At 41.9% G+C, this 10,932-nt stretch overlaps 1 protein-coding gene across 1 annotated transcript; it reads right to left on the bottom strand.

The window, feature by feature from the left end:
- Window positions 1-1,922: 1,922 nt before the first annotated feature.
- On the bottom strand, window positions 1,923-6,493 carry LOC123045901 (mitochondrial import inner membrane translocase subunit PAM16 like 2). Its single transcript, XM_044469141.1, has 4 exons — window positions 6,242-6,493; window positions 3,558-3,645; window positions 2,391-2,521; window positions 1,923-2,307 (listed from the first exon to the last, which is right to left on the bottom strand). Exons 1-4 carry the CDS (start codon window positions 6,242-6,244, stop codon window positions 2,179-2,181), a joined length of 351 nt encoding a protein of 116 aa, XP_044325076.1. The 5' UTR covers window positions 6,245-6,493; the 3' UTR covers window positions 1,923-2,178.
- Window positions 6,494-10,932: the final 4,439 nt, after the last annotated feature.

The following is a 10,932-nucleotide window of genomic DNA, read 5'->3' as shown; positions in this document are numbered from 1 at the left end:
GCAAGGCTTATAGTGATGTACATTACCGAGAGGGCCCAGAGATACCTCCCCGACAATCGGAGTGACAAATCCTAATCTCGATCTATGCCAACTCAACAAACACCATCAGAGACACCTGTAGAGCACCTTTATAATCACCCAGTTACGTTGTGACGTTTGGTAGCACACAAAGTGTTCCTCCGGTATTCGGGAGTTGCATGATCTCATAGTCATCGGAACATGTATAAGTTATGGAGAAAGCAATAGCAACAAACTAAACGATCATCGTGCTAAGCTAATGGATGGGTCAAGTCAATCACATCATTCTCTAATGATGTGATCTCATTAATCAAATGACAACTCATGTCTATGGTTAGGAAACATAACCATCATTGATTCAACGAGCTAGTCAAGTAGATGCATACTAGTGACATTCTGTTTGTCTATGTATTCACACATGTACTAAGTTTCCGATTAATACAATTCTAGCATAAATAATAAATATTTATCATGATATAAGGAAATATAAATAACTTTATTATTGCATCTAGGGCATATTTCCTTCACATCCGCCCCCTCCCACACCCCTATATAAGGTGGGGGCGCAAGGGGGAGGCTCACCCGTTTGCCTGGCCGTTACCTCTCCCATCTCCTTCGCGTAGCGCTTGGCGAAGCCCTGCTGTAGTTACGCTTCCACCACCACCACCACATCATGGTGCTGGCCTAGATCCTATCTACCTCTCCACCCTCCCTTGCTGGATCAAGAAGGCGGATACGTCATCGAGCCGTGTGCACATCTTAGAAGTACCGTCCGTTCGGCACCGGATAGGATTGGATCGCGAAGGGAGTACGACCGTATCAACCACGATTTCTAGATCGTTAATGCTTTTGGTCTACAAGGGTATGTAGACACTCCTCCTCTCGTTGCTAGCATCTCCATAAAATAGATCTTGAGCGTTTCGTAGGATTTTTATTTTTGTTTTCCATCCAACATTCCCCATCACATGTGTATGAGGAAGGACGAGATGACACACGACTAATCGGACAGTTGTGAGCTGTGATTGGGCGGCTAGCCAGCCGGCTGATCTTTCTATATGGGCCGCCTAATGCCTAGCAACCGCCTTTTGCAAAATACTACTGGACGAGGATGGTGGATCAGTGGCCCAGATTTTAGCGTCCCAGAAAAAGCAAGTCCGATGAAAAAAAACTAATTTTCCAAATTTTGTCCATGGATGCCGGCATTGTTGTATTGGTCAGCTCTCCGTGAACATCCATTGGGGCAATGACAGTGGCGTGTCGGCGGTTTATTTTAGTGGCGTTAATGGTCGTTTGATGGTCCATAACCCTCGATGTCATTTTATTATGTTTGAGGTGCTTTCTATCAGAATCTTTCTAATAGACTTGATCTTTGATGTCATTTTTATTATATTTGAGGTGCTTTGTATCGGAATCTTTGTAATAGACCTGATTTTTGCAAAACAAACACGTTGCCGATAGAAAATATGTCATGCCCATTCAAAGCATCCACCGTCCATTTGCTCATCGTTCGGATTGCTCACCTCAACTCTTATTAGTACAGAACTACACGAGCTCAAGCTGCTCAACACGTTTAAAATTCCAGGCCATTGGCACGTCCAAATCTTGGATCAGCGAGAGACAGTGCCTGCTGACTGGTTTGCTGTTGTGCAGAATTCTGAAGCTGATTGACCAAAACTGTGCACAATATGCTCTGTTCGGCAGCCTAACCCGAAGGCCGAACACCAGACCATCGGCACAACAGACAACACATATTGCAGTCTTCAAAACGAATTTGCATTCCAGGCCCCTGACGGAAAAATATTCCAACGATGAGAAGAAATGGTTCCAGTCTCGCATAGATAAGATGTTACTGAATGGACCAATAGTGCAAGAGCACGGCTGCTACGGCTCATGGAATCATCAAATGAAAACAACAAAATTTCATACTGAATGCCATACAAGAATTCAGTGATGGCTTACAATTAGTTCTCTAAAGAGCTCACCGTCGCTGCGCTCAATTTTTATTGATGATACAACAGAAGCAACCATTGTTGGTATGTACATTCTCAAGAGGGAGGAAAGAATATACTCCCTCTGTATCAAAATATAAGACGTTTTTTTTTTTGATACAAAGGGAGTATAGTAACAGTATCTAGGCAGTGGATTCTAAAGATGCGAATTTCAGGTCCGAGTTCCATCTTGCTTGTTCTTTTGGTACACATTTTCTAGGCACTCCTTGGCCCGGTGAACCTTGGATTGGAGGTAAAAGCTCCCAGATGTCGCATTTCTCTCGAATAGCTTGTCATACCGCTGCATTCAAAATGGTTGATAAGAGGTTGTAGTCAGCACTGCACATGCGAATAGCGAGGAGCCAAGTGAAGATAAGAGAAGACCTGTGCAATCTCTTCCCATGTCGACTGCTCAGTCACACCCAATATCTGCCTCGCTTCTTGCTCGGTCATTGTCTTGCTGGCCCTACGGATATTGTTGATTGCTTCATGGGCCACACCAGTTTTATTTGCATCTAGCAGAATAATGGAGCAATCTATGTAAAGAGGTGATCTAAAAAAAATAACAATAAGGAGGTGCATATGTATAATAAATTTCCTAACCCTTTAGGGATAAATAGTCACAGAAGAGAGTTTGGCAGGTAATAACCATCTTGTACAGACTCATTATAGCAGGATATATATTATGTTCAAAAGACAGAGGCTGAAAGCACCTACCTGTAATGTCTTTTATTGTGAAATATCTATACTGTTATTATGATACACTGATAAACACATGACATCTTACGTATAATTTTTTACTCTAAATGAATCTTAGGTCTGTTTTGAGTAAATTCTAAGCAGACTTATAATCGGGGTTTTTTTTGTTGTAAATCAGAGGTTTTGTGTATTGCATGTGAACACTAGGCAATAAAAAACTATCAAGATAATCCCGTTCTTTTTGGTAAAACAGAGAATATACTTTTCTTTGCCAAATTTATGTACCCCATGAGTTCGATAGCATAACAAGCCTACTATTTTAATTTATATGCAGTCTGCAGATAACCTAAGTTCAATATAAGCCCTGAATGTTTAAACTTGTTTTTATAAGGCTAAACTTCTCGTTCTCTAAGCTAGAAACCCACATATACAAATATTTTGTAGTGGTAATCCACCAAAAGCTGCATCCCCAATGCAATCATCTATAAACGAACAGAAGTAGTAATACTACGTCAAAAGGATGAAAAGCTAGGATAAGCTATAACACACCAAAAGCTGCAACCCGAATGCCAACATTTCTATCATACTTCAGAAATGCTAAAACAAGATAACTGAAACTAAATAAGATTGTTACGACAAATATTTTATTTTATGAACCTGACAAGTTACAAGCACAACACAAAATTGCCATCTCATTTCACTCGTTTTCAGCAAAGTTATTCCAGATTAGTGACCACTGACTACAAAATTCTGTAGTTTTCCATCAAGCTCCCATCCTTTTATGTCCAGGACAAGGAGGTCAAGACATCTTTAGGTCTGGGTTTGAACAAAGATCATAAGGAAGGAACTTACTTTCAAGTGCTTTTCGGTATGCCTGAAGCATAGCTCTTCCTATAATCCCAGAGCCCATGACAATAAGGTTTGCAATTAGCTTCCCGGCCTGAAATTACAAGAAGAAACTACATGTAAATGAGTGTCTCATGCATTTGGACAATATGCCTGAGTGTCAGATCATAGAGATCCAGAATCTACCCAACAGTAAATCAACAATATGCCCGTGGTGAAATCAAGTTTCGGTGAATATGATACTGCACTATAGGCCCAAAATTCAATCAGATAAACAAGCGCAGAAACTGAGGTGTAACTATGCCAGCACCACACACTTGGTAATTAATTCGAAGTTGCTACAATTGCCGAATCAAAGAACCAAGAATACATCTGCCGTGCAAACCTTTTCGGAGCAAATATGCATGACCTATATTGAGTTCATACAAATGAGTACCATACTATTAACACGAGTTAAAAGGACCATCACATTCGCTCTAAGATGCCATAAATTATCCCATCAGTCGGAGTAAAATGAGAAAGATCTGCACTGCATAATTATTTCGGTGCATCCAGATTATAACTGTGTTCAGGGGTACAGTTGCTCAGTCATCTCTTATTGGTTTTAGTTTCAGAAATACTATTCGTGAGAAAACTGATACACAGTACTATTCGATGGTGAAAAGTACAGGCAACCTTGTTATTACTATGATACGAAAAATCTACACTCTAAATAAAAAGCAAGCACTCCTTACAAGTTACAACAATAGAGAATATGAGGGTAAGATATACTGGTTGGTCACATAGATTCAGGGGACTACGGTGCAACCGTGCAAGTATGGCACAAATTAACAACAATAGGAACTAATAGGCTGAACTCAATGCAAAATGATCGCAGATTGGAAGATGAAGTAGTGTTAAGAGGGGTTCAAGATGTCATCAACGTTGAAGAGTCATGGATCTGGTGTGATGTGGCAAGATAACGCATCTCTGAGAAATTGTTGACCTCGACACATTTGAACCGTTAGCAAAATCAAAATGTGTGGTGAGAAAGAAGATATGTTGGCAGTTGCTTTGCAGCCTACGAGGATGTGAGTGATGACATCATCATAACCAATGGCGGAGCTTCAGGCTGAATGTTGGGCAGGCCAGGATAAAAAATTACACACATCACTTGTTTTCCTAGCCAAGTTTCTCTATCATCCTTCCCTATTTTCGGCTGTGCTGGGCAGGCCAAGGCCCAGTTTGGCCCCAACATAGCTCCGCCCCTGATCATAACATCGTTGGGTAGACTCTCCAAGGAACTGTACAACGATAACTGGGAAACCAGCTCGGACAAGCGTGCCAACATCATGAAAAGAGAAGAAAATGAAGTTCTAATCAATGTTCAGGAGATCGGTAACTGGTACCATATCAGTCGGGTCCCGAGCAGGGATAAATACGCGAATTTTCCAATTAATTGGCCGATAAATCAGTTAATTGGATATTCTGTGACCCACCGAGTAGTGATTAACTGACCTACATGCCGATTAACTGGCCGATATTCGGAACAATGCCAATCATAGAAAGTAAACAAAAACGGCAGTTTCTCATAATAGTTGCTTGGATTCAAAATGAGAATTTTATCATACCAAAACCTTAGAAGATTGGAACTCTTAATACCTTCCTAGATATTATGGCACATATATATTCTGAAAACATGTGCCTACACACATTTGCGGTTTCCATACAAAGTATTCTGATCTGTCTGTGCCTACTAGCATACCGAATTTGTTCGGAGACTAGTTGGCCAGTATTCATCCAAAATTTAAGGCACAAATCCATGTGGGAGTGTGTGCCTTATTATGGGCAATTTGGGACTGTGTAATGATTTGTGTATTTAACAGAGCAAAACTTCCAAAATATTTGCAGGTTATCTTCCGAGCTACAAGATGAATCCATATGTGGTGCTCTCTCCAACATGCATATGTCTCCTCCAACATGCAGAGAATTAGGCGCCTATGGCTTTTGGGTGCAAATGTTGAGAGATATTAGCATGGGATGCGTTCAACTGGTTTGGATTGAGGTCCAGTAATAGGTTATGCATAGAGTGATGTAATCCCGTTATGGACCGGTTGTGTTTGGGCCTTGCTATATCTCCTTGTACAACTGTGGATATCCGATACATTGTTTCAGTAGAGATGGCTGTGTGCATCGTATGATGCAAAGGCCAAGGTTTAACCTCCCTTTTGGAAGAAAAAAAATCCAAAGCATCCAATGAGATTGGTTAGTACCCTCCTTGATGCCCAAATCGAAGGATTAGTTCATAAGTACACCACGAAGGGTGGGTGTATGGGATATGTTGCCCCATGCAAAATCTGTCCACGCCCATGGTAATGTAAAACGGTGGTCATCCGTGGTTGACTGGTTGTAAAGATAGATCCCGTGAGACTGCATACTACTCCCTGAAACCCCTATCCAGCAATCCATTTCTCATGTGAATCTAGTGGTTCCAGCGTCGTCTGCGTCAGATAAACAGACCCACCAATCCTACTAGACAGGCCCACTAACAACCTGCCCTTCCTGAGTCCTGGAGACCTCGGCCCCAATTGGCGCCAACAAACTATCTATCGATCTTAATTACCAGCAACGACAAGGCGAACTCACGTAGGTGCGCAGCGTGAACATCGAAAGAATCGGTCGGGGGAGGGGGGAGGGAAGGGGCGTTTTACCATGGCTGGTCGTTCGCAGTAGATGCGATCGATCCGAGGAAGGAGGCCGCGCCGGAGGAGATTCGCAGCTGCGGGAGGGAGGGAGGAGAAAGGATTTTTCTTTTCCTCGGCTTCTCACCAATTCGCGTCTGGATCGGTTCGCGCTGGGCCGGCGATTCGTATCGGGAGGAGGAATGAAAGCTCCGGAAGATGCGACTATGCGAGGCATCCGCGGAAGCACAGTTTCTTTTTCTGCACGTATTTTTGAGATTTTTGGGGGTATTTTTTTCAGGGCAAAAATGATTTCTTTTCCGTGAGTCGTGCTTCCGCGTGAAGCACAAATTGTGCTTACTGAGAAGCATAAATGTGCACCGTGAGGCTTCCCGTTTCTGGGTTTTTGTGATTTACCGGTTATGATTTGTTTTCGTTTTTGCTTTTTCCGGATTTTTGAAAGAAAAAAGCCTAAATCTATTAACATGGTATCTAGTTGCTCCCAAAAAAAACATGATATCTAGTTGCGAAAATCTTGACGCGAGAAACGCAATGGTGAAAAAGGTTTATGATTTGAACTCATGGTGAAAAGAGATAAAATGTTTTAAAAATGAGTACGGAAGAAAGCACAAAACTCGCAGGTTGTGACAAGTAATACACTGACAATGGTCACCACCAACAAATCTGGGAGTGACCTTTGCAAAAAACTACCTCTTAACTAGTAATTTAAGATCACGTGACATATATGGTAAGCAATCCAAAAATTTCAAAAAAAAAACTTATGATTTAAGGGATTCGTGTAGCATATCTCACTTTTTACGAGACATAGCCCCGCTACGTCTTACTGTTCTGCTAAACACGCTGGCCCAACATCCTTGGAGCTATTCTGAAAAGGTTATGTGGACTGGTTTTCAAACCTTTTGCGTGGTTTTTCTTCTTCTTTTTGTTTCAATTTCTATGTGTTTATTTATCGGTTTCTATGTGGCTTTTAAACGGTATGAAACATTTTTACAAGATGACAAGAACATTCATGTATATTGTATAACCATTTTAAAAAATGCCACAAACATATTTTAAAAGTGCATTAACATTTTTCGAAAATGTCACAAACATTTTTTAATAAACATTAAATGTTTTTTAATATTGGCGTACCATTTTTTAGATACACCTTTAACATTTTTTCAAATACATGTCGTACTTTTTTTTAATACATGTTGAACATTTTCGAGTACATGGTGAGCATTTTTTAAAATAGTTGATAATATGCTCACATCTTATGAATGTATTTATTCTATGAGGCAAAATAAAGAGAAACAAGGATGGTGAATTACCAAACTTGATATGATGAAGGTTTACAATCGGACTCAATGGGTTTATCTGCATGCTATTATGCAACAACTTATGATGAGGACATCACTATCATAGTTACACCCACAGCCCCTGCTGCTACACATATTAAACAATAGTGGAGATCGCGCACGTCAATTAAATTACCAGGTACTTTTGTTTCTTGGTAATGATTCTAATGTTCATGAGAATATAACGGTGTCTAAATTGGATAAATTTGCTTTGCTTAGGATTGAAGGGTCTAACATGGACAAGAAGGATGAACATTGGAGTTTTTGATCAAGCGTGGAAATGAAGGCGTGCGCGAAGGAAAAAACGGAGTTTTCAGTATTTTGGAGCCACCCTGATGACATACAAGGACGTGGACGAAACATACAAGATGACCTTTCATAGAATTTCGTCCATACCTTATTATAGGTGTTGCATCACCTTACATTTGGGTCAGACTCGTGTAATTTCGAAAAACCTTTTCGTAGGCTACTTTTAGAGTCTGTATTGTAGGGGAAACGATTCAGGAGGTGTTTTAGTCCCATCTTGCCAAGGGTGGACGAATCCCCTCTCTTTCCCCTATAAATACAACCCTTAAGGCGTCATTTAGACTTGGGTTTTGATTAGTTAAAAGTTAGTCATTGCTGCAACTTCACGTACTTCGGTTGTGTCCAACAACCAGACCAAGGCCGCTATCGGAACCCCACTTTTATCAACACTTCATCTATATTCGCAATATTTAGATTGTGTTTACCATATTCTTGCTCGTTATTTGATTGACTGCGGGAATAGACCTTCTGGCATCATCAGTAACCTCCAGGAGTTGGTTTAGTGATTGCTGAGGCGCAACGTCATGCATGCTTGTAGTCGGATCGTAAAGTCAACTCGACCAAATCGATAATTATCATCTCTCTAAAAGATCGGGACGCTCGTGCCTCTATCAACTTGGTTTTATGAAGTGTGGATTTCACTTGTCATGCGGTGTGTTTTGTGAGTGAACTTTCAAGTGAAGGTCAATGGGGGAATTTTTGTTGAACTTTCACCCATCGAGGTGTGTAAGGTAGGGGATGCTAGCTCTCCTACTTATTCGTATTGTGCGGTGAAGGACTATCATGCATGTTACAATTATGATGGTGGTTGGATTGATATGGTCATTTAGGTCATACTAGTGCTCTTTGGATTTCCCATTTGTTATTTCATAATTATTATTTAGTGTGCATGAAAGTAGATGCTTGGAGTGTTTCTCGTCCGAATGAGATCTTAGGAAATTATTGCTTGGTTCTGGCCAAAGTGCAAGCAAGCATAGGATTCTGGTGTTCTTTGGGGCATCCCCGAGGATGGAGGTGAAGATGGCTTTGAATATCCACTGAGAGGATCTCACGGAGAAATACCTTGGTCTCCAATGGCGGCAGGAAGAATTATAGAGCAATAAATTTTAGCATATAAGTGAAAGGTCGCGTGGGAAGATGCAAGGGTGGTGTGAGGAAAAGTTATCTTCTGCGGCAAAGGAGGTTCTTCTCAAGTTAGTTTATTTAAGCTGTACCAACCTATTCTACGGGTGGTTTCAAACCCACTAAAGGGTTGTGCAAGAAATTAATGACAAATATGTCCAAGTACCAGTGGACAAGATCACTTGATAAGAGGGGTATGCACTGATGGTCGGGAAGAAGATAATTGTCTCTAAACCTAAAGGAGGGCTAGGCTTTCGTGACCTAGAAGCCTTTAATGGTGCTATGCTTCAGAATCCCAATAGCCTTTGTGCCCGGGTTTTGAAGGTTAGTGTAACACCCACAATGCGGCTATATCTCCCACGTGTCAGGGCACAACTTAGAGGCATAGCCGCATGATAAGTTTGTCGCAAGAGGGGTAATCTTCACATAATCTCATGTACTGAATAAGAAAGGGATAAAGAGTTGGCTTACAATTGCCACTTCACACAAATACAAGTTAAACATACATCATTCAGAATACAATCAAGGTCCGACTACGGAACCAAAATAAAAGAAGACAACCCCAAATGCTAGATCCCCGACCGTCCCAACTGGGCTCCACTACTGATCAACTGGAAATGAAACAACACAACGAACATGAGCTTCATCAAGCTCCCACTTGAGCTGGGTTGCGTCATCTTCACCTGTATCATAGGCACCTGCAACTGTTTGGAAGTATCTGTGAGCCACGAGGACTCAGCAATCTCACACCCGCGAGATCAAGACTATTTAAGCTTATGGGTATGAAAGGGTAGTGAGGTGGAGTTGCAGTAAGCACTAAGCATATATGGTGGCTAACATACGCAAATAAGAGCGAGAAGAGAAGCAACGGAGCGGTCGAAAAGCTAGAAGTGATCAAGAAGTGATCCTGAAACTACTTACGTTCAAGCATAACACAAGACCGTGTTCACTTCCCGGACTCCGTCGGAAAGAGACCATCACGGCTACACACGCGGTTGATGCATTTTAATTAAGTTAAGTGTCAAGTTTTTTACAACCGGACATTAACAAATTCCCATCTGCCCATAACCGCGGGCACGGCTTTCGAAAGTTCAAAACCCTGCAGGGGTGTCCCAACTTAGCCCATCACAAGCTCTCACGGTCAACGAAGGATATTCCTTCTCCCAGGAAGACCCTATCAAACTCGGAGTCCCGGTTACAAGACATTTCGACAATGATAAAACAAGACCAGCAAAGCCGCCCGATGTGTCGACATCCCGATAGGAGTCGCACGTATCTCGTTCTCAGGACACACCAGATAGGTCAAGCTACGAGTAAAACCAGCCCTCAAGTTGCCCCAAGGTGGCCCCGCAGGTTGCCCGGTTCGGACCAACACTTGGACAAGCACTGGCCCGGGGGGGTTAAAATAAAAATGACCCTTGGGAGCGCGACTCCCAAGGGAAAAGTATAGGTGGTGGTGAGGCAAATGGTAAAACCAAGGTTGGTCCTTGCTAGAGGAGTTTTATTCAAAGCGAACTGTCAAGGGGTCCCCATAACACCCAACCGTGTAAGGAACACAAAATCAAGGAACATAACACCGGTATGACGGAAACTAGGGCGGCAAGAGTGGAAGAAAACACCAGGCATAAGGCCGAGCCTTCCACCCTTTACCAAGTATATAGATGCATTAAAGTAAATAATATATAATAATGATATCCCAACATATCCATGTTCCAAACATGGACAAACTTCATCTTCACCTGCAACTAGCAACGCTATAAGAGGGGCTGAGCAAAAGCGGTAACATAGCCAAACAACGGCTTGCTAGGAAGGGTGGGTTAGAGGCTTGACATGGCAATATGGGAGGCATGATAAAGCAGGTGGTAGGTATCGCGACATAGCAATAGAGCTAGCAACTAGCAAGCAAAGATAGAAGTGATTTCGAGGGTATGGTCA

The sequence above is a fragment of the Triticum aestivum genome, chromosome 1A (assembly GCF_018294505.1).
Source record: "Triticum aestivum cultivar Chinese Spring chromosome 1A, IWGSC CS RefSeq v2.1, whole genome shotgun sequence".
NCBI lineage: Eukaryota > Viridiplantae > Streptophyta > Magnoliopsida > Poales > Poaceae > Triticum > Triticum aestivum.
This window is presented reverse-complemented; position numbering and strand designations above follow the sequence as displayed.